General features: G+C 44.7%; 1 protein-coding gene across 3 annotated transcripts in view; it reads left to right on the top strand.

The window, feature by feature from the left end:
* NR6A1 (nuclear receptor subfamily 6 group A member 1) overlaps positions 1–24341 on the top strand; it is a 99198-nt gene that overhangs the window by 63366 nt on the left and 11491 nt on the right. For 2 of the 3 annotated variants that reach the window (XM_026090412.1, XM_026090422.1), the window contains exons 4-8: positions 9184–9414; positions 14651–14706; positions 17092–17249; positions 18131–18358; positions 19092–19346. In XM_026090412.1, the coding sequence (XP_025946197.1) occupies positions 9184–9414; positions 14651–14706; positions 17092–17249; positions 18131–18358; positions 19092–19346 (928 nt within the window). The remainder of the gene's footprint in view (positions 1–9183; positions 9415–14650; positions 14707–17091; positions 17250–18130; positions 18359–19091; positions 19347–24341) is intronic. The other variant, XM_026090431.1, reaches the window with a different exon arrangement.

Raw genomic sequence — 24341 nt, 5'->3', positions numbered from 1 at the left:
GGGGGGCGCGGGGGGGGCGGCGCGGGGGCTCCCTCTCCCCCCCCCCAGGACCCCGCGGCAGCGGCTGCCCCGGCGCGGGGGGCCGGGGGGGCTCGGCGGGGCCGCGGCGGCTCCGTTTCGTGGGGGCTCGGAAACGGCACCTAAATCTGTTTGTTTGTTTTAATTTATAAAGCAACGAAAAGTTTTTTTTTTTTCCCCCTTTTTAACACAGCTTTAAATTTTCGTGTGCTGTTCCTGAATCTTAAACCTTTAATGGCAAATCAGATTGTGTAATTTCTTTAAACAGTATTAGTTTGTTTTGTGACTTAATTTGTTTATATTTTAAACTTCCTAATCCCTTTGACCATCTGGGAAAGCTTTTTTTAGTATTGTTAATTATTGATAGTATCGGGGTCATGTAGGCTCTTGATAACATAGTTCCGTCTCTCCTGGGACTAATACTAGTTCACAGATACTTTACAGCTTTTTTTCTATGATTGAAGACATTGGCAAAGCCTCCACTAAATGCTCTTTCAGAACAAGGATGAAAATATTCAAGGCAACTGTATTCCGTGATTGGGTAGTGCGTTTTAAAAAGTAATTGTTTGCAACTTGTGCCTAGGCCCCGCCTGCTCATAAACAGGGACACTTTTTTTTGTAATCTTACGTTTTCTTAATCCTGTATTATTGCTAGTCATTACGCATCTAGATAGCTTAAGTAGGTCCAACAGAAATCTTTTTAGGCAGACATGCCAATTTTTAATCTTACTGTTTTGTAACTTTCCTATCTTAAGAAATAGAGTGGAAACCTTTTAATTCAGAGCAAGTTGTTATGCTGAAACGAGAGTAGGTAATCACACAAAACGTTTGATTTTCTTTTTTTTTAATTGGATTAGAGAAAGTTGATCAGTTAGGAAATCTGTTAAACTCTGAATTGATCTGCAAAGCATGTAGATGTGGATAAAGTGATTGAAAATCTTGTGCATAACATCTGCAAAATGCTATTTCGGTTAACTAGTGTAGCACGTTTGCAATTTTGGTGAAATGGGCTTTTGTTCAGAACTCTTTGTGAAACAACCGGCTCAAATAAATGATCAGTCTTTTTAACATTCCCTTTTATGTACATAACACAATGGAATTTAATGAAGATCTTGTAGAGTTCTTTGGCCAGTTTCAGCATGCAGTTTGCAGATGAAATAGATTTTTACAGATTAAATTCTGTAGAATTTAAGTGGTTTACCAAAATTTTGGGGGAAGCAGGACTCGGTATCTTTAATTGGGTCTGGTCACGTGAAATAAGCTCTGTGGGATAGATGTTTTCTAGCTTATGTTCAGCAGCTATGTGAGACTGAGGCAGTTAAGAGCCATCCACTAAGAAGTTCCATTTTACAGATTAGTTTTTGATATGCTAATAGTGATCAATCGCTGGGCTTTGGAAGGGAAGCCTAATGTGTTTATATCAACCCCACATTGTATTTGTGATTTATGCGTATATGAAAAAAAAGTAACCAGTGACTTCTGTGACTTTTTTATGAGGGTTTTCTTTTGATTGAACTCTTCTTCCACGGAAACAAAATCGATACGCAATAAGATTGTGTGTTTGGGGTTTAATTACTGGAAGGAAGTAGCAAAACTAACACGCACCAGCCATTTCTCCGTCACGGCGCTTTTACTTTTTTCTTTTCAATATTCCGGTCGGTGCTTTTCCAAACGAGCCGAAACCTCCTGCGTCTCCCTAAGCATAACATCTTCTTACAGTAGGGAGAATAAGGTTGTGGGCAGCCTCCCCCTTTCTCTCTCTTTTTTTTTTTTTTTTTTTTTTTTAAGGCTTCAGGAGGCTTGTCCATTTAAATTAACCTTTATCACAGCTGGGCATACAAATGTTTTTGTTTTAGTTCACAGAGGGTTAATGCTATTCAGGCTCTCACTATAGCCGGCCTGATCGCGGGAGCAGCACAAGCTGCTCTTTGAGCGCGCCGGTGGCCAGGCGGGAAGCCGGGGGCTTGGGCCCGCTCGCCATGGGGGCTGGGAGCCGGCCCCGCTCCCACTCCGGGGGGGGAGACACGAAACACAGCGGAAAAATTTAATCCGGGCGTTCTCCGATTCTAACGTAGCGAAAAGCCCCCAGCGGCGGCGTGCCGGCCGCGGGTCCTGCGAACAATGCAGCAGCCCCTGGCAGCGGGGCGGAATTGCTCCCCGCGCTGAATTCGAGTGCTTTTCCTTGAAACCGAAAACCATGCAAAAAAAGGTATTAGGAAAGATAAGGGGCAAGGAAATCGTAACGCGTTTGCTTGTGTCCGAGCCGCCCTCCGAGGTGAGAGGAGAGCGGGAGCTGGCGCGCAGGCGGTAACACATGCATGAGAGCTCGGCCTCCCCGAGCAGCTGCTCCTCCGCGGCCTGAAATCTGAACGTCGCTCAGCAGCACCTCAGGGCGCCCTGTTTTAGGATGAGTTAATCGAGAAGCAAAGAAATGAGACGTAGCTGAAAAGGCGTTAAGTGTATTAATCAATTGCGGTGTGGAGCATCACCCCTGTAATCTGTACAGGCGAGAAAAGCGTTCCTAGCTGAGAAAATCGCGTTCCGTTGTATAAACGGGAAGTTCTGAGCTCTGCAGCTTTCTGCGTCTTCCCTCTCTCTTCCCAGCAAAATTAAATTCCAGCATGCTTGGTTCTTCAGCTTTTCTGGTGAGGGTTTTATGCCTTCACGTTTTTCCTCAGTCAGAAAATGAAGATTTGGGTTCTGTTGAAGCGCCAGTGTCTCAGGCAGGACAAGCCATCTCCTGGGTCTCCGCCGTGGACGTGAGTTCTTATTTCCAGGGTAAAGCGTTTACAGTGAGTTGCAACTGTTGTTCAGTTTTAACCTAATGTTGCATCGATATGATGCCTTTTAGCAGCTGTGGGAACCTGCTAAGGTTAAAATAGGGTCTGGGTCCTCCGTGGGATGCCGTGGGATGCCCGCGTGTTCGGGGGACACCACCAACGCGCGCGGCCTCCGCAGGGTGCGCTGGCACGAACGGGACGGGCGCCGGGGTGGTGGCTGCTTGCTGATCTCTGAGCAAGCGTCCTGGTACCTTGAAATAATTCATGTGCATTTTGTATGCTCGTTCATGCATTTTTATGTTCTCTTTATATCGTGTGTAAGCCGTGCACAGAAATTTGAATGCCCACGTGCTTCAACATGCTTCTGCGGTATTTTCTTTTGGAAATTCATATGAATTTCCATGTAAGAATTATCAACACTACTGGTTTCATTGAGGGGAAAAGTAAGTCTCTTAAAACGTGTATTGTTTCAACCGTTTGCATTACAAAACATAGACAAGTAGAGTTTTTCTCTGCTTTCTCACACTGTCTTCTGTGACTCTTCTGTAACATCATAATATTCTTGTAGAATTTACATTGTATTAAAATGTGGTATGAAACCTACCATGACCTTTGCAAACAATGCCTCCTTTAATGTGGCTTTGGGGAGGGGTTAGTGAGGGAGTAGCCATAAAAATCTTCAGGGTTCAAGATGAGGTTGAGATTTTTGTGAGTGCTTTTGTTGTAGCAGCAACTGTTTGATTTAGTGGCCCCTGTTACAATGGATTGCGAGAACAAAGCCAGAATATCCCGTATATGAGTTCGTTAAATGTAAGACATCGGGAAAATTGAAAGGAAAAATGCTTCCTCAAATAAAACACGTGCAAGCTATTTGAAAAAACTTACTATGAACTGTTTTGTTTCTTAATCAACATTGTCATGCATGGCTTTTAAAACCAGAGGATTCGGTGAGACAAGCAGGAACAGAGTCCAGGGAGGGGGGAGGGCTTATTTGTTTTGAAACGGTTATACCTAGTAYGTGTTTCGATATTCTGGTGAAATTTCAAGGCTAAGGGAGTTTAGAGCGTTCCCAATGCAAGGCTGCTTCACGTAAATTGAAAAGCATGGGTAAATTTAAAGTTCATTGCTAATTCTGCCGCAGCTATCCCAATGTTCACTTACGCAAGAAGCTTGCATTAAGTAGGGTGAAAAATAGCAAAGGTCAGGAGTTGGCAAACCCGAGGGCCGTGGTAGGATCATCTAGAGGCTGATCGGAATTCCTGCAGGGTTTCTTAAACCGCTGCAATTCTCAGGTTTTCTGTAGGTAATTATTTTTAACTACCAATTTTGTTTGAGCAGCAGTTCACGGGGCATACGGGTCCCCTCTAAGTTCCTGGAGATTTGTGTCTTTGTTCATAGCGTATGCCGCAGTGCTCCGCGGTGGATTTTAGTCTGGGAACGCACCCGGTGAGTGCTTTGGCAGCGGGGCACGGGCAGCGCGAGGTTATTGTGGCCACGGGGTCGTTCACACCGCCTCGCTGTTGCCCCTTCTAGTGGGAAAAGGGGTGCTGGGAGGGAAGGATTCGGGTTCTCTGCTGCCTTAATCATCCACGCTTCCTCCGATCCCTAGGCGACGGCCCTATTCTTCCAGCAACAAAACAGCAGTGCCTGGAAATGAGCCCTCGGCGAAGGCCCGGCGCTCGACGCCCCTGCTCTGCACGCCCCGGCGCTGCTCGTCGGGGTTTTGCAGCGTGCAGCGCTGTCGGTGGGCACTGAGCCTGCCCGCGGCGGCCGTGGGTGCCCGACACCGCGGCGGGGCAGGATTTATGGTGCGCGCGGTGGGAGCCGAGGTTGGGACCCGGAGGAGCTGGGCTAAGGTTGAGCTAAACCCCCCAGATCGAGCACTTCTCTGTCCTCGGCTAATCCCCCGCCCTCCCTCCTCCCCGCTTTATCAGATAGCYGAAGGTAGAGATTATGCAATTGGGGACTACAAAGTCATGTTTAGTGGCCTCTCTTTAGCGAGATGTTCAGATAGGTTAAGTGTTGTCCATGTGATCTTTACCAGCATTCCTCTGCCCGTGGTCTTTAAGAACATACCTAGGGTTGTCTGTCTTGTGAAACTGGGAATATTTTAGTGCGATGATGACACCATGAATGTTTCTTTAGTTACAGTTTGTGTTTCCTTTACTCATTCCTTTATTTTAAGGTTTAAAAACAATTGCAGTGAAATTCACAGTAAAATGCAAATTTGCATACTGTGCATCAGTGAATCTTTTAAAAAAATAAAAAGTAATACAAATCAGTTATTATAGGGTTTAAGCTGTAGAGAGAGCTGCTCATGAACAAAATCAGCTGGTTTAGATTTTTGCTTCGCTTGTGTAACTGAAAGCTGGTTTTGTTTCTGATCCTAGCATGTTTGACTCATTTATTTCTATTGGGTTCATATGTTCTGCAGTAGTAAGAAGCTAAGCACTGGTTTGTCAGATTGCTTAGGTTTTTTCAGGATTAGAGAGGACTTTGCTGTGGCTTCTTCCTTCTGCCACTCCAGAAGTCCAGTAGATAAAAATATCATTGTCTCTGGAAAACTCCCTAGAAAAATGTAATTGAGGAAAACCACGCTTACTGTTGGCTTGCTGAAGTCTGCTTGAGCAAGCGTCTCTTCACAAACTAGGGCTCTTTCAAGGTTAGGCTTTTTCAAGGTAGTATAGCAAACGTAGTATGGGTTTTATGGAGTTGTGGTGCCTGCTCTGCCTCCTGCATCTCCCACAGGTATGGCCTGGAAACTTGTTAGCTCCTTGTGCAAGGCAGTGGGCTGAGGGAAGCGTACCATGGCCACAGCCCATCTTCTGCCTGAGCTATTCAAAATCACGTCTCTTTCCAGTGCTGTGGCTAAGTTGCTCTTCCCTTCCTGCTTTTGCTGTGCTGTCTTTTTAGAATAATTGTGTTGGGTGGTTTCTCTCTTGCTTTGGGTTCATGCTATTTGTTCTTTTCCTTCTTTTCAGTTTTCAGGGTTTTTTTCTTTTTGTCCCATATACTGTCTCCTTGTTTTTCTGACTTGCCTTGTCTGCATGTCCTGTCGGTGTCTCTCTCTTTTCTTGGTGCCCTTTCCTCACCTCTCTTTATGCACCGTCTCAATCACTTTCCCTCACCCTGAGATCCATCATCTCAGACATCTGCATGACCCTCTACCGCTCATGAAAGAAATGTTCGTGCACCGATCGGATCACTCTAATTCCCTCCCAACCTGGAAAAATCGCAGTTCCAGCCCCTCTGATGCCATCTCGGAAGGGCCTTTGTGTCTGTGGAAATACGATGGTGCCACATAGGTCACTCTCCTCTGCTCTCTGTCACCTTGACATACCTCGGAGGAGCACTGGCCCTGGACTGCCTTCACTTTCCGTCTAGCTGCCGTCTCAGAGGAAGGGAAAAGCAGCTCCAGCTGCTTGAATCTCTGGCTCCGCTGATGGGGAAAGCTTGAAACGCCATGTGGTCAGGGCTGTTTCACCTTCCCCTTCTGAGAGCAGAACCTTGACCGCTTCGTGGCGGTTTCCAAGCACTGCCGTATCCTTCTAATTTTCCGTTAATTTGAACTGTAGTTATAATATGACTCTTTGGAGTGGAGATGTTCCTGTTGTGTGTTTGGAAAAGCTGGGAGTGAAGGAATAACTTCCTACAGAAAATACAGCCTTGATCCAAAGTAGGATTCCTGAAAAATTTACGCGCTTCTTGGTATCTTCTAAGCAACTTGCTTTTAAGTAAATGAATGTAAATATCCATGTCACACAAACTACATAGTGAATGAGCCTCAGTGCTCTCTCAAAGTTTAGCTCTGGAGACCTCAGGCTCTCACAAAGAACCCCTTGAACCATCTCTCCCCGGTGAGTTTTCAACTAGCCTTTGACGTTGCCACCTCATGGGTGCCTGCATTAGCTGTGGACATTTCTGCCTATCTAAGGCTGTGTGGGTGTGCATTCAAGCCAAGAAATACTGGAAGTAAACCGTCTTAATTCCCGTTGTGTGAGATATGCCTAACGGAAGTATGGTTCTTGAGTCCCATTTCTCAAAAGCAAAATGATGTCCTTTCTGCCCCTCAGTGCCTCTCTCTCACTAGATCGAAATGAGGTGGTCGTCCAAGTAAAGATTATTTGATAATTGAACAAGAAATCATGTGAAGTATACTACAAAATTGTATTTATCCATGAATATGCTTGGATAGTGTCCATTTTTGAAGTGCAGCTCTGTTTGTAAGCAGCAGGATTTTTAGTGGGTTACAATAACAAGGAAGGGGGAAGATGGAGAGATTCACCTGGAATGAGAGGGGTCAGTCTGTTTGCCTGTATTAAGGATCTTCTGCAGGAAAAGGCTTCTGGTGCAATTTGCTGAAACTACGTTAAGTATAGCTGACTTCTAATGTGAAGCAAGATTTGGGTCTCCCTATGTAGATCCGAGATAACGAGCATACATCTAGGTTAACTAAGTCAGTTGCTTTAGCTGTCACTTACTTCTTCCCTTCAGGTTGACATCTATGTCTATGAAGATTACTATGTGCTCACAGAGATTCTTGCTGAGCTATACATCATCCCTATTCTGTCTCAGAGCGAATGTTAAAGTCTTACGATCCTAAATTTAATATGACAGCTCCTATTGCTGGGAGTCGTACAATTTAATTTTTTTTTTTTTTTTTCATCCAGAGGCCTTTGAAAGGTTTGGAAAAGGAATAGTAAAATCAAGTCACTGCGGCTTAACCTTATTTTCGTTTCTGTAATAACATTGACTTAGATTCTGGGTGTGTGAATTATATAGTGAGGCTTTTGCTGGCACTGCTTGAGCTAAAAGAGAAAATGAAGAGATGACCATGTCCCTCTGCTTGTCTCCATTTGTCCCAACAATACGCAAACCCACCAGTATTTCTATTCATGAAACGGAGAGTTCAGGACGTATTTGTCAGGCGTGTTCTCTGGGTTTTCACACCCTGATCCGTGCCAGCTGACTTAAGGGAGATACAGGAAACTTTCCATGTAGCATCACGTTCACTGCTGACAGCCACCTCCACCTAATTCACACTCCTCTCGCAGGTGGAAATTCAGCCAAGACTCTCATTGCTCGCTGAGCTGCCTGCTGTAGGGTTTTTTTTCCCCCCGCTGTCTGTGCTCTACACTTTTCTTCCTCTTTTGGGGCCTGTTCTCTTCTATTAATAAACACTGTTAAGTTAAATGAAGGCTGCAGGTGAAAACACACCTGCTTGAAAGTACTGTCCTAGCTGTGGGAAAAATAAAAGATGTAGCCTCCTACGATGCTGATGTATTATTGTTCCCCAGTGTTGTGCATGAGCCTGGCAGCCACTGTCTCACTACCCTATAGAAACACAAGGTTTTTTTCCCTGATGTGCGCACATAGTGACTTCTGTTAATGCCAGTAATTAAAAAAAATTCTGACCAAAAAGAAAAAAAAAAAAAAAAAAAGGAAAATCGGAATAAACTTTTGAGGTAGTACAGCATTCTTGTACCACATCAATGAGGAAAATACATCATTCATTTCTTTGATCTCATCTCTGCTCTTTATTAAGTGCCATTAAGAGGAATACATAAGCTCGTGTCAGGGAGGCCATTCAGGGCCTCGGTTTGCCCCTGAGTAATGACGGTTTGTGTTCTGCTGTAAGGTTGCGTGTGGAGTGAAAAAAAAAGTTATTTTGGGACATGATGTGGGTAACTGTAGCCACATAAAACTTTTAATTTGAAACACACACTCTTCAGTATCCCCTGCAGCCAGGTGCTTGATACTGGAGCTCGCGGCAGCGGCGTAGCAGAACAGCCGCGTATGGAGGCAGAGAAAGGGGACGTCTGGGCAAAGCGCCTCTTCCCTCTTCCAGTGCTACTTTCCTTTTGGCAATCTCATCCTCAGAGAGAGATTTGTTACCTTGTGGGAGAATCCCTGTTTCGCATGCAGTGGTGCTCTCTTGAGAAAAAACTTTGTGTGCAAGAGCATTAAAAACGCGTCAGCTACCTCGGAGATATTTTGCTGCTCCGATAAGTGAATGTGGTCTTCCTTTTTGATTTTTCCTAGAAACCTTCAGCACTGGCTGCCAGTTTGCTACATCATCTTGGACGTTTTGTTTAAAATCAAGCTATTTTTAAGATCGGAGTGCAGTATTTCTCCTGGGGTTGAGGACCCCGGTGCTTGGCGCAGCCCGGCAGCGGCTGCCTCGTGCCGCGGGGTCTCATGTGGTCCTGGGGAGCACCTGCGCCTCTGGGAAAACCTTGGCTCTGAAATGGTTTTGATCTGCTTGGGGGGACTTTGGGCTGGCCACGGGATGCCAAACGGAGGCAACTCTAATCCAGGAGGGAAAGTTTCGGGTCGCTCGATGAGGCCGTTTTATTGACTACAAAGCGTTTCTTTTCTCTTCCAGATGAGCGGGTTGATCAGCGAACCTGCCTTATCTGTGGAGACAGAGCTACAGGTCTGCACTACGGGATCATCTCCTGCGAGGGCTGCAAGGGGTTCTTCAAAAGGAGCATTTGCAACAAGCGGGTTTACAGATGCAGCCGGGACAAGAACTGCGTCATGTCGCGCAAACAGCGGAACAGGTGCCAGTACTGCCGGCTGCTCAAATGCCTCCAGATGGGCATGAACCGCAAAGGTATGGGAACCCGAGCCTGTAACAGGGGAGGGCACAGGACATCGTGGCCCGTCCTCGGGTGACAGAACCTGCCCGTTCCCTCCTGGCCTGCTTAGATACTCAACTGAAAACTAACATAAATCTTAGTTTACCATGAGTTCTTTGGCTGGTCTCTGCCACCACTGCTCCTAAGGCAGGGAGACTTCCCTTCCTCCTGGTTGTGGGTTCGCTCCGGTGCGAGCAGTGGTTGGCTTTGGCGGTGCTGTGGGCTGCGGCCGGTGCTCGCTGGCACCGCATGCTCTTGGCTCCTGGCGGACCCTGTTTGGGCTCTGATGCCAGCGTGTCCCCAGCTGGCCCTGGTGACACGTCTTTGCTCTGCACTCAGCCTTCAGCRGGCTGTAATTTTTCACAACTGTCTTTCTGGAAGGAATTTTTCAAGTCTCCTTTTATGGTTAGAAGAAAACATTGGGTTTTTTGAATACTCATGTAGTGAGAAACTGGCGACATCTAGTAGACCCCAAGCAAGTGTTGGTGCTGCCACGTACCTGCGAGACTCACCAATTTCATCAATGAATATTCCCCTTTCTCAGCTGCCATTTTGTATTTCAGTCCTGCCTTTAAGATTCTGTCAAAGTTCAGCAAAACTTTGTGTGGATACTTTAGAAATTCCTCCCGAACCATTTAGTTACTGTATTGGAGGAAAAATCTGTGCGGATTGAAAATGTTTTTACATATTTGGAAAACTGATCATTATGACTTGTTTTTTTAGTGAATATAAGTTAATTACTGTCTTTCCTGATGTATCTACCATTGCATTTATCCCATGCTAGGCAGGCTCTATTTATGCTTCAGTTACTGAAGTGAGAAGAATGACTGCGCTTAAATAAGCTTTTAAAACCCGAAGTGACCTGAGTCAGACTTTGTGTTAATTGTGGTGAGAGCTTAGAGTTTCAGTTGTTGGCCAACGGTAGACTAGAAGTCTCTTCGCTTTACTGTACGCTGCTGGTTGACGACACAGCTCTGAGCAGGCCTCTCGTGCGGTGGGCGCACCACGGCGGAGGCTGTTTTGTCAGCTACAGCGTCGCCAAGGAGAGCGGTGCAATCTGGAGCACAAGCTGTCCTAGGGCAGGGACAGCCATCGCTTCGTCCCCTTACGCAGYTACCGGGCAGAGCTGATGAAGCTCTCCAGTCTCGTCTCCAGGATGACCACTGACAAATCTTCAGAAGTTCAGAAGTTGATAATAAAAGATTAGACTGGGATTTATTTCAGTGGTTATGTCTCTAGTCCTCACTCCAATCTTTTGACTATTTAATCCTTGGAAATGTGATCCTTACCCTTTAAAAGGAGAAATTTCCTCGGTTAATGGCAAGAAGCATGAGAAGGAGGAGGTGCTGCTGTAACAGGGTGAGGTTCAGGCTCTGCAGGTGAGGTGGCTGCGGGCAGGACTGCTTCTCGGCCTCACAGACGCAAGCCTCATGGTGAAACGTTTTTACAGTCATCAGAGAGACAGTGCCTTCCCGCAGCGCTTGTCACGGCTTTGTCAGAGCTGTGCGTGTTCAGGTGCTGAACGCCGACCTTCCAGCATTTCGGTCTTCGCTGGCTCCGGGGCGGTGATGCAGCCTTCCCCCTCCCTGGCTCCCTTATCCCGTGGCCCTTCCAGCCTGCGGAGCCTGAGTCCGGCCTTTCTGTTACCGCTGTCCCAAAGCTCAGTCCTCCAGCCACTCTGTACGTAGGAGGTGCCCAGAAGGTGAACAGGCTCTTTCTCGTTGTGAGCTAGAGGGCAATGTTCTACGGATTCGTTTATTTTTTAAGTGTCTGTAATGTGAACTACTCACATCTTGTCATCAGAATTTTATAAATCAGAATATTTTATTTTACATTTTTGTAAAGCCTTCTCATCAGCTTCTGTAATAATCCTTCAAGCACAGCATGACAGTGATTTTCTTGAAAGGCACTGGGAAGCTGGAGCCTTCAGATGGTAATTCAGAAGCCTTTTTTTGCCAGAGCATTCAGATAGTTCAGAAGCATTATTCTGTCTACTGCATATACACTTTTATTTATTGGGTAGCCTCTTCCTACCTTACCCTTTTCCTGACTTACAGTTCTCAAAGTAAGCGATAGATACGCCATCTGTCTTGTTCTGTCTTTCCGTAAGGCAAATTCTGGACACAGGTGCATTGCTTATGTCGACAAGATTTTCCTGGTGTTGTGAGAGGCCATTTGTACTCATTTCCAATGTGGAAAAAGGTGTTGAGGGAAATCCATCTTAGTCCCTTTTTAACAGCAAATCTCAGCTATTTTAGAGCTTTTTGCTATGGGCTCATCTGCAGGGAAAGAGTGCCATCGCCTGGCTGTGCTGGGGAGTGCCAGGCTGAAGCCAGGGCTGTGGATACTTGCGGTTGCCTTCTCTCTTTTTTTTCTTTCTTTCTTTCTGCCCTTCTATTTTCTTCCATGACCAGCTGCATTAATTTCAGTTTACAACCAGTGTCTTAACAGAGGATGAGAATGAGATGTCCCTAAGGAAAGTAGAAAGAGAGTGACTGATAGTTACGTTATTTATAGCTGTTTGCAAGTGCTTCAGGCTGGGTTTTAAAGAATAATTGGTACATTTGCAGGGGATTTTCAGCTAAACATAAACATTTTGAGAGTTTATGTCAAGCAAACCTACAAAACACAAAATAGAATTTGTTTAGGAAGGGAAGAGGTGTTGAGGAAGACCTTGCCCCTCGCACACCATGGTTCTTGTGATGAACTCCTCTAGGAAGAGAAGGTAATTGGAGAGCCTTCACATCAGCACAGCAGTGTTCCCTTCATAAAACCACCGCTGAAATGGAGAGGTGGCCCCGCCGTGCCACCATGCTCTTCGGTGAAAAGCAGCAGTGTTCGTTCTTGTTTACTTGGCTTTTTTCCCTGCTAGGTACTAGGTTAAAGAACATTTCCTTCAGTATTTCCCTGTCATTGTGCCCAAATTATTGCATAATTAGATTGCAAAGTTACTTCATAATGCTGTCTACATAGTTATTTTTGAAGTCAGATAAGGCTGACTTGTTCCCCTCCCCATTTAAACTGGGAACAACTGTAAGTTTGCAGAACCGAACAAAGTTGGTTTGCATCGTGTAACTCTTGCTGTTGGGCTCTGTGCCCACTGAGATGTGGACAGTGGTCTGCAAGACTGCCTGGAGAACATCCGAGCATCACGGAGCAGAGAGCCCTCGCGAGCTTTGGTAACTGTTTCAAGACCTGAACCTAGAGCTGCTGAAGCTGAAGTCTAGTCTTGAAATGGGAGAAAATGAACATTTACAGTCTGTTGTCCTAAATGTTTGAAAAAGAGGAGGACTAGGAAGCACTTTCCAATCAGGAATCCTCTCCGCTCCTGAAAAAACGGAAATACATAAATTTCGGACTAAATATACCACATTCCTAGGACTATGCGTCTTTTTTAAGGACAGAACTGGCTAGGGGAAAGTTGAATATGAGGAATGGAATTTGTTTATCCTCGAGTAGTTGAAAAATATCACCAATCTTAAAGAAATACCCATGAGCCTGGGCCTTGAAGAGGGCTGTGATTTAAGTGACACCCTTTGCTACAAGGAACTGTGTAGCCAAACTGCAAATTCATCTTAACACCCAGGTTTATATGTAAAGGCTTTTACTGAAAGCTATTGGTAGGCGCGTTTGAGTGCAGAGTGCAGGAGTTCGTGCGCAGTGGTGACCTGGTGAGTAGCTGGCTCTCCATGCCGGTTTGAAGGCAGCTCATCGAACCAGTTGGGCAGGGAGGGTAGGTGAGGCTGGAGTAACCCCACAGGCTGTAGGGCAGAGCTACTATGCATTTGCTTCTGGGCAAGGTAAAAGGCAATAGGAGAGTAAAGACCAGCCTGGCTATCAAAATTAAGTTTGCAGAGTGTGTGATTAAGAACCACCTGTAAACTTTATATGGGCAGATTTTCCAAAGCGTTCTGTAAGACGGTGGGGATGTACGAAAGGAAGATGTAAGCTAATGTCTGCTACAATTACACTTTGAAATCAAAAGAGCAAGACACAAATGTCATCTGACTTTTTAATAAAAATACTTGCTATTATATTGAGGTGATAGGGTTTGTGTTAGAAGGATTAAAGAAAGTGGCTGCTGGAAGACTTTTCTGGTTCAGAAATTTTTCCTTAAATTTTGCTGTATTTTCTGCTTCTTGAGAGCCTTTTGCCAGCCCTCTGTATAGAGGCAGGGTGAGGAGAGCCCGCAGCAGCAGCAAGGTCATTCTGCAGCTGGGGTGAGCCTCCTGCCAAATCTAGCTGAATTCATGGTGGGAAAGAAATTGTGACCTCATAAACATAGGAGGGACTTGGCCTGAAAAATGAAAAGCAAAAGGAACAGCTGAAAACCTTAAAAACAATCTTCTGCTGCAAAATTTCTCTACTAATAAAGAGAAAAGCAGAGGGAAGAGGAAGATAGAGAAACAACTCTCGGATAATCTCCTTAATTGAACTTCACTGAAGCTTCTGGAAATTATTTGAAGAGCCTTAAAAAGTGCAACCTCTCTGTTTAGAAACTAGGCTGCAATGGCACTGCTCAGCTTAGCCTAGTAACTAGAATTTAAAGAACTGGTTTGCATGCACTCAGCTTGGTAAAATATCTCCTTTCCATTTTGTGTGATAGCTTTAGGGGATCTGGCCCTCTGAAATAACAGAGATGGTAGCTAATAAATAAAGCGCCTTATCTGTATGTTGTCTACAGCATCAGAGGTAGGTGCAATCTGTTAACCTTTAGATGGAGTCTGGCTTGCAGTGGTTGCCCAGGGCTGTGCATAGTGGAGTGAGAAACGCCAGTGCTGGCATTTCCTCTAGCAATCGTGTGGCCACTCATTGAATTGTCTCTGGAGGCATAGTGGGGTTGCTTTCCCTGTGCCATCTCTCAAATTTTAATAGAATTAATTATGATAAAAGGCTTACTATTTCTTTATCACCTGCCACTCAGGGATCACATGAAGAAATACTAAGCTCCATGGGTAATGCTTGGAGCCATATAAGCATTGTTATTCCCATTGGGGGTGAGTGTCATAGTGCAATGCTACTCTAATTTTGCAGTGCTTTGGAAAGCACTGGGAGTTTCTGTGTAAATGGCTTTGATTAGCAAAATCAATCTTTGGAGATTCAAAGGGTTTTTTTGTTTGTTTGTTTGTTTTTGTTAGTGGATATCTTCTTACCTATTTTTGGAATACTGAGTAGTAGTGTTCCTAACCAATATTTGGTTGTTTCTTTCAGCAATCAGAGAGGATGGCATGCCAGGAGGCAGAAACAAAAGTATTGGACCTGTCCAGGTGAGCATGTGTAATGATTTCTCTGCAGTTCTCTGTAGTCTTTGCCCTTTTGAACTTTGCACACATCTCTATAATAACTGTATTAACCTACTTCTGTAAGGGGGGAAAGTTAAGCAATTGGTAGTTTCCTGATGGGAGAAGGGGGAGTCCTATCCACAGTAGATGCATTTTCCAAACTCATCTCTGTTGATCTAGTCTCTGGGAGCCAGAGTCCTGACCGACTTTCCTAGGGCACGGAAGAGCCGGTAGAGTGTGTTTAGAGCTGACTCAGATGGACTCTGTAGGAATTGTGCTGATTTCTTCAGCAGCAAAACTAAAGAGCTCATTTACATTTGCAGGCTCAATGCCACGGAGCAGCTAGGCTTGGGATGGAGCTCAGCTAATCTGCCTGAGCCTTTCTCCGACCGACCCATGCTTCCTGCTGGCGTGGCAGGGCTTTGACTCTCCCCATGTATTAACGATACATGTCATAAACAGTAGATTTGTAAATACAGCTCTGAGCTGGCTTGTCTCTGGCGAGAGGACACATCGCAGTCCCGTGGCGGCTGGCTGTCGGGTGGCTACATGCATAAACTGACAATCTCTAACCCKCGCGCTCGGGCTGTGGGAAACGTTCTGTCCTTTGTAAGCAGCGCAAGTGCTTCAATCCCCCCAAAGCTCCCAGTAAATCTCGTAGTCTGTGCGCTGCAATTTCTTAAGTTGTTGCAAGTGGGGCACCCAGTAAATGTCAAACTGATTGATGGCGCAGCTTGTCTGGAGATGTCTTGTAAAATGCGAGGTAATTCAGCACAATAGCTTGCACTGCACGCATGAGAAATGATGGCCGTTTTCCAGCTTGCTTCTAGAAAAGCTCTCTTTAAAAAGTTTACTGTTCATTTTAATAAAACAGAAATAACACTGAAACCATTTTTGTAACTCCCTGTGCCTATGAAAATACTACTTGCTCCAGTGCAAAACTGAAACACAAAAAGCCAAGCAGTGAGAAAGCTCTGCGCAGCTCAGTACGGTCCTCCAGAGCTAAATTAGAAAAAGGCGAGGGGTCTGGTGCAATTAGGCAGGGCAGTCCCTCCCGTCTGAGTGTAAGATGGGAGCTTCGTTCGATTAAAAAAAACCCCAAACTCTTAGTAATTATATAACATTTTCTATTGTTTGGAAACATTGTATTTTTAACAGCATTAGTTACTGATTCTGAAAGCCTGTGTGGGTATATCAGGGAAGAACAAACATTTAATTTCTGGCCAGCTAACTGGATTTTGACTGCCTCTCTGAATAGCGTAGCCACAGTAAAACAGCGGCTTTGCTAGGCAGAGCGGGGCCTTGCTCATTTGAGATTTGTGTGATAGGTCAGTGTTGGACCATAGATTATGCCATCAGCTCTGTTTTCTGGGGTGAGGCTATTTAATTATTGTGCTCTTCAGGCTGTGTACCTGGGTAACTCTAGTGCGTTCTCCTGACAGCTTCGCAAGACTGGAATGAACCGTCAAAGCAATGTTAGGTTCTTTATGCCTCTTGAAAATGATGGTTAGAGTTCACTCCACTTTCCTGCAGCATGTTAACTCAGGGTCTTTACATGTTGAGACACCCTTGCTAAGGGACATGCGCAGAAGAAAAAAAAAATAATAAAAAGCTATATGTTGCATTTTCTTTGCTACTGATGCATCTGTTCTCAAGGAGCATATCCAGTTCTTTTCTTGAAACTATTTATACTGCTGGCCTCTGCAGTATCCTGTGGCAGTGAATTCCATTTTTTTAATTATATGCTTTATAAAGAAAAAAAAACAAAACTCCCTAATACCGCTTTTAAATTTGAAGCTTGCTGACTTCCTTAGGTGCAACCTGGTTCTCATCTGGGGAAAAATAATCAATAATAATTCCGTATTAACATTTTTCTTACTAATTTCTATAYGTGTCTCATTGCCTCTTTCAATTGCTTTATCAAACCAAAGCCTACTGAGCCTTCTGTTCGCCTTTTACCTCTGCTGAGTATTGAGTGATGTTTTCAATGAACTGGTCTCAATTACTCCCGGGTTTCTTCCGTGTGTGACAGTGGCTGATTTATGGCTCATTGCTGTGTGTATATTTGATGTTATCTTTTCATGTGTCCATTACTGGCTGCTACGTTATTGTCACTTGAATTGTACTACGGGAACTGAAGGTCACCGTGGTGTATTATTTGCTGTAAATAGGATTTTTCATGTATGTTATTAAATGTAAGGGAAAAAATGTGAGATTTTGGGAATGGTGAAGCATTTCTCCTGGTTTGGTTTGAGCTCTGTTCGCTGTGGCAGTGCAGTCAAGGTGTTTGCATAGGGACACTCTGCCCTATTTGTGTTCTCAGTTGAAGCAGCAGCCTAGCACTAACTATAATGATCTTACATCTGAAAGATATCAGAGGAAGAGATTGAAAGAATCATGTCTGGACAAGAATTTGAGGGAGAAGCAAACATGTCATGGAGCAACAACGGAGACAGTGACCATAGTTCCCCTGGAAATGGAGTTTCTGAGAGCAACCAGCCTTCACCTGTATCTACTCCATCTTCAAGGTGGGAATTCTCTCAGATCCCTCAGTTTCAAATTCTACTAATTTTGACTGTATTTCCCGGAGTGATGCATAGGGTAAATGTAGAAAAATATACCATAGGTGCATGTTTGCATAAATAGAACATATTGCAGATTCTTACATCTCTAAGTGCTTTTTTAGACAGACACCCACTGGATTGGAAAGATCACTATGAACTGAGAGGTGAAATGTTCATGAGTAAATGACAAAAGAAGGCAATGTTGAGTTAAAACTCTAATATTTAAAATAAATCTCTAATCTGTATTGATTTTTCTGCAGATCATGTAAACTTGGTTAGCTTTCAGGATTCATTCTATACAAACTCTTTTTTCCACTGTGCTTAGATTTTGAAATAAACTGCTCCATTTGGGTTGCTAATTGATAGTGTTGTGTTAAGGTCAATTATCCTTAATGCTGACCTTCTGACTCAGCATTTGCCTGTAAATGCAGCAAGAATCTCAAACTTGCATTCTGTCTGCTTTCAGTTACATTTTAAGCAAGGAGATATTTGGGTTCATTGCTTCTGTAAAACTACTTAATTTACAATCCTAAATTTAAGAAAGCAGGAGTGAAAATGTTTAATGTAGTCTTGGATTTCTTTTTTATGCTAAGAATGGCTGCTAAGCAGCAGTTTCCAGATCTTCACATCAAATGGAACTAGCGAGGAGGTCAAGCTGAGCACGATGCAGGTGGAAGGCATGTGATCTGCACATGCTCAGTTATTTTCACTGTAGAATTCAGATACAAAGGGATTTTTCATTCTGTTTTGTTTTGTTTTCGTTCCATTTTTATTAACATTTCTGATGGAGCTGCATTTTAACGGTAAGATTTTTTTGGTATATTAACAAGATCTTCCTTCTCCAGTAGGTCTGTGGAGCTGAATGGATTCGCTGCACTCAGGGATCAGTATATTGGGACGCCGGTGTCCACGCACTATCAGTACCTCCCGCACCTTTTTAGCTATTCTGCTCACTCGGCTCTGATGCCCCCGCAAACGCGCAGTCTGGACCCCCAGTCGCATAGTCTGATCAATCAGCTGGTGTCAGCTGAGGACTTGGAGCCGCTTGGCACTCCAATGCTTATTGAAGACGGGTAAGTGTGCCCAGCGCGACCTGAGAGACTGCCCAGAGCTCTGAATTTCTGGTCGTTTCGGGCACGCCGCCTCCGTATGTACGTGCTCCTGCTGCTTGTGCGGTGTAAGCTGGTGGCACGGGGCGCTACTGGGTGCGTTCGGGCAAATCCGAACGACGTGGCGAGCTTGGGGAGCTCGACCTGGGAGGGAAGATGCGCCTGTAGCGCAAGCAACAACCGTGGCATGTCCCTGCGCTGGACTGGGCCCGTGGCCGTGCCTCGGTCTGCACCCGGAGTGCCCGGCCCTGTGGTGTAGCGCTCAGGCGAGACGTGCCAGGCTGTCCGAGCTTGCGCGGGAGGGGTGGGAGATGAGTTACAGCCCCTGCGATCGCACTAACTGTGCACAGGAGCTGGTAATAAGCACAGGAGGACCATATAGCTGGAATAAAGCTGGGCAATCCGTCTGGTGGCTGGAAGCACCAGGCAGAGCAGCCGCACAAAGCGGGATGTCGCTGCTGGGCCGGTGGGAGCCCGCCGGGGCCGGGGGAGAACGGAGCAGTGGGGCTTCTGCGGGCTCGGCCGCGAAAGCGAGCAATCACTGCGCTTACCACCAGGTGACACTGCGGGCGCCGGGATTCGGGGCGCTGGAAGATAAATTCCTATGACATTTTCCTTGCTTTTCAAGTGCCTTGTCAGATTATGTCATTCGATGTTGTTAATTATTTTTATGCCTTCATATTAACTGTGCCTGCAGGTATAAAGTGACTCAGGCAGAGCTGTTTGCATTGTTGTGTCGGCTGGCGGATGAATTGCTTTTCAGGCAGATTGCTTGGATCAAGAAGCTGCCGTTCTTCTGTGAACTCTCGATCAAGGACTATACTTGCCTGCTGAGCTCCACGTGGCAGGAGCTGATTCTGCTCTCCTCGCTGACAGTTTACAGCAAGCAGATCTTTGGTGACCTTGCTGATGTAACCTCCAAGTACTCGCCCTCCGACGACGAGCTGCACAGGTGAGCGCCGGCTGAGCCTGCATGCGAAGGAGCGCGGCGGGGAGGGAGGTGGTCTTGCTTACCTTCCCAGGACGGACTCACCACGTCTCCTGGGGCGAGTCACTTAACCTGCTTCTATTTTCCTCTTCTGTTTCCAAGGAAGGATTATTCTATGCTTATAAAGTACACTTGAGACTTTATGACTGGCTATGTCTAGTCAATATTGAATTAGAGTTTTTTTTTTTTTTTTTGCAAGGGAGAAGGTGGTGTTTTGACACTTGTTTTCAGCTGCCCCCCTCTGCAGGGCTCTGTGATGACCGACCGTTCGCAGCTCTCCTGTTGCTCTTCCAGCTGGAGGAGAGCTATGTAGGAAGCACTGCCCCATTTCTGGAGCACAGTGGATGCCCTCTGTTCTGCTCTTAGGCTTGCTCTCAGTTAGGTCCAAGCATATTTGGAAAAGCTATTTAGATGCCTCATGCAGCCTTTTAAAAATCTTCGTTGAGGGAGATGGGAGATTGATTAGATGTGATAAAGAAGCTATTACATCTGAAAAATGGGGTGCGCAAGTAGGATTCTTCACTGCAGGGCCTGTGAGGTTGCCTTTACAAAAGCATCAAGTGCAGACTGTTTAAAATCATGGACCTGTTTTCTGGAGTTGCTGGGTACCCAAAGCTCACATCGACTCAGCGCTTCTGAAAATTATACTCTAGACTTGAAGCATGCATTTGCGATTCTAACACGTGAAAGATGTATTGTGTTTGTCTGTGTAGACATTTTTAGAAAACCTGATGTGCCTTTGCCTTCAGTCTGTCATACCTGGATTTGTAGAGAAATTTTTGTTTAAACATTTTCTTTTTAAAAATATAATTTTGTATAACTTGAAATCTTTGTCCTTCTCAACCCCCCATTACTTTAAGACAGAAATTTAGGGTTTAAACTTCACCCTCCCTTTATGGTGACTTGTGCTAGAATTCCTCTGTATAGGATTTCTGAGCTGATTTACTTACCTCGATCCTCAAACTGTGAAGAGACAGCCATATATAAATCATGTTTTGAAGTATTCATTTGGAATTATACATAGAAAAATGACAAGACAATATTTTTCAGACTGATCCCCTGACTTCAGTTTATATTTTCTTTTGAGACTGGCGATTTTGTTTCCTTCTTCCTAGTCGCTGTGGCTGTTTGCGATTCACAAATGCTCGCGTTCCCTGCTTCTCGGGGAGTACGGCTGGTTTCCTGAACTTTCTCTAGATGCATCTTTAAGAATCCTCAATACATTTTTAAAATCTGCTTTTTGTCTTCTTTCTTTCATCAAAGTTGATGAAACTGATTAAAAACAAACCGCAGTAATGAGGTGGGGGGAGGCCAATGCGGATGAAGTCCGTCTCTAGGTAGTTTTGCACTACCAGCAGCAGCACTAGGAGCCGGAGCGTCTCCTCCTGTACCGAACCGATCTCTGAACAGGAGACGTTCCCGCTGCCGGAGGGGAAGCAGCTGCTGCTTACCCGCTGCCGAGGGCGGCTCTCCCGTGGCGGTGCTGTCTTTCGCCAGCGCAAGCGGAGAACAAAACTAACCAATCTAACGCTTTAGGGAGCCCTGTGCTACAGAATGGAAGGTCTTATTTAAAAATCAGTTGGGCCAGTGGAAAGGTTGTTCGCAAAGCTGGTTGTCTTTATTATCACAATGTTGTATTATTAATTGCTATTTCATTGTTTTGATTACATAAATTTAAGGGTGTTGCAACTTAGCTCTTGTTTTTTCCATAGTATGTACTATCTGATGATCTGAAGAACCTGCCTTTCATTTATCATTTTGGTCTTTCTTTTTTTTGCCTTTAGTAGTCCTGGTGCCAAGCAGAGCCTTGTTTTGGTAATAAACTCACAGTATTATGACAAAATAGGTAGGATTTGCCTAAACTGCTACCTACCCTCCCTTTTAATATTTGCCCTATTCTGGCTCTTCCCTTGCCAGGCTTGGCAATTTTGCCAGTCATTAGGGAATCTAAGTGTTTGATAAGCAGAGGTTTAAAATACTTCTATGGTCCTCAGTCACTGTAGTATCCAACAGTGTCTCAAGGTTTCTTTGTGCATCTGATCTCACAACCTCCCTGTGAGATTGGGGGATTATTGTGTCCATTTTCTCACTGGAAACAGAGACACAGAGAGGTTGACTTGCTAATGACCACAGAGGAAGAAAGTGGAAGAGCCAAGAACTGGTCCCAGGTGTCTCATTTCCTAGGGTAGTTTCCTAAACACTGCCCTGTTCTGCCTGCCCATTCACCGTGCATCTGGTGCTGCTCCTATGAGGAATATTAAGGGTCATAGGAAAACACAATAACACTTGTTCCTGTATTCATTCTTCCTTTTGTTCATGCTGTCCTGGTCAAAGCCTCAGAAGAGAAGTGTTTGTTTCATTTTGGGCTTGTGATAAATATGAGCGAGAGGTAAAACAACAAGACAAAGGAGGAGTCCTAGCCCTTCAGAAACTGCAATTCAAAGCTGGTAGCTTCGAAAGTCCTTCACAGAAGATCTGTGCACATGGATGAAAATAGGTGTTCTTAGTAGTAGAATGTTTCCTGTCATCTGTTTTTGTGATTTAGCTTTTCAAATATCATTAATTGTCATTAGTAAAATGGGAAAGTGTAAGACCAAAAAGGCCATTTAGTGGGAAGTTGCACAGATGAGAGATCTTAAGCTGTATGACTCCCTTTCAGTCTTTCAGTTGTCTTTATGGTAGTTTATCCATAGCTTCAATATCTACATATGCCAGCGGTACAGTACATGGGTATTAATCTTTTCTATACTGTACGTTTGTTTAAAAAAAAAAAAAAAAAGCTGCATTATCCTCTGTCTTCTTTGGGACCCAGTTCCTTGAAAATCATGAGGGAGTTCTGCAGAGGTTCCTGACTCCTATGTTGCCTTGAAGAGCCTCTGTTTCCTTGGAGAATGCTAGTATTGATTAATAATTATTGCAAACTGACGTTTGTTTGATCTCCTGGCCAATGTAGAAATTGTTCTGAGCTGAGATAGTCTGGTGCTTTGAAGTTAATTTCTGTTCTTATTTAGGAAAACGACAAAAGCAATCTTAATATTTAGGTAGGTGACGAATGAATGGATAGGATGAGCTCGTGAGCTCCTGGACTTTAATCGATTCTGACAACAGGCTAAATGTTCTGTTGGCCTTCTAGATCAAATGTTTTCTTTTTTGTGTGCTGTTTTTCTGTAGATGAATATGAAATGAATAGATTCCTGACCTCCCCCAACACCCTTTGGATACTGTGTCCCTTCCCCCGCCTCCCAAGCTAATCCCGATAACTCATAGCCAGAGACTTGCCTGGTGTAAACTGCGAGGAAGAGTGTGTGGAGGAGTCAGTCCTCAAGAAGAAATAGGGCTGTGAAAAACAGAACAGCTTTGTTTGAAAGGGGGAGGAAAGTATGCACAGAAAACTAAGACAGTTCAACTGCAGGAATGAGAGAAGAGCTCTTCTGGATTTATGAAGTGATGAGTGGCTGGTAAAAATGTGCATGCTCTAAAAACAATTAAACCTAACAGACGACTGAGTGGTCTTTGTGCTCATTAACTTCTTGAGCTTTGCAATCTTGCACCTGCAAGATTTTTAATGTCAACTTGAGAGCAAGAAAACTTGTACAACTTTAGATTAGCCGACAAGGCTTTCATCACTTACAATATTACTTTCCTGAAGAATTGACCTGAGGTTCAAATAACTTGTTTTCACTTCTCTGAGGCCAAACTCCACCATACATTTTACAAATAACTTTGAAGTAAACAAACATACATGCCAAAATAAGGTATTATTCAGTGAAAAGGGTTCTATTTTTGTTCTATTCAAAGACGGCTTTCTGTCTGTGCACTTGTTCTTTGTACTGCACAATGCCAGAATGCAGCTGAAGTTTGCCAAACACTTCTGCTCCACTTCTGAAGACTTATGCAATGTACAGGTTCTTTCAAACTAGTTGTATTGCTGTATGGTGTGTTCAGGAGAGACCATTACTGGCCGTTGGCACAGRTAGGACCCCTCTGAAGCCCAACGCTGGGCGCAGGAGAGTGGCTCCATGCACCTTCCGATCTCTGCTTCTGTTCCCAGCTGTTGCTTGCACCACTTCTTTTTTGCTGGTGCACAAGCAGGACTTGGCTCCTTTTGAAGAAGCCTGTCACTCCCTTCGCATTGACCGGTTTGTTCTACACCCTCCAAATTTCCATCAGGCAGTTTTCCATGCGATTTTGGGAGGATACATTGACTGTACAGCTGCGCGCCCTCTCCCACCCTCAGTATTCCTGTTACTGGGTTAATTTGGCAAGTGTGGTAGCTCAGAGAGAAATGTGCAGCTTGTTTCCAACAAACTTCCCATACCTCATGCCGATGGTTTTCTTGGAAAGATCTCATCCCCCTCCTGTCTCTAAAACTCCTTAGATGTTTATTATCGTGTGTTGAGCATCAGACTCCCACACTGGCCTGTTATCGCCTGCTCACCTGCTAGCTTTAAGCTACCCCTTGCAGTTGTGTTGGACAGATGTGCCCATCTACCCTCTCTGCGCCGTATCGTACTGACAAAAACCAGTGCAGCCGTCCTGAGACGCAGAAAGCTCTCTGTACGGAAAAGGGACAAACTCAGAAGCACACACATCTTGGGTGTGGTGAACATTTCTCAAGGTCTGACATAAATGCTGGTTCCAGATCCCAGAAGAAAATCCATGACATCCATACTATCAACAGTAGGGGTTTTTTTTGTTGGGTCTTGATATGCATTTATGAAGTGGGATGAATCCTGCATGCCCCATTTGATGGGAAAGGTTTTGGAAGGGAAGACCGTGCCTTACTTAAAGCTGAATCATGTAGTTTGCTTAGACATTAAATCTGTAACTTGGGATTTCACTCACTTTAACTTTGATTATTTGTGTTTTAATACTTACTCGTATTTGTAGTCATACTGGTCTGTGAAAAGGATCCCATCCTCACTGTGGTACATCTCACCCCCAGAAGATTAACAAACC

The sequence above is a fragment of the Apteryx rowi genome, unplaced genomic scaffold (genome assembly GCF_003343035.1).
Source record: "Apteryx rowi isolate R43461 unplaced genomic scaffold, aptRow1 scaffold_120, whole genome shotgun sequence".
Lineage (NCBI taxonomy): Eukaryota > Metazoa > Chordata > Aves > Apterygiformes > Apterygidae > Apteryx > Apteryx rowi.
This window is presented reverse-complemented; position numbering and strand designations above follow the sequence as displayed.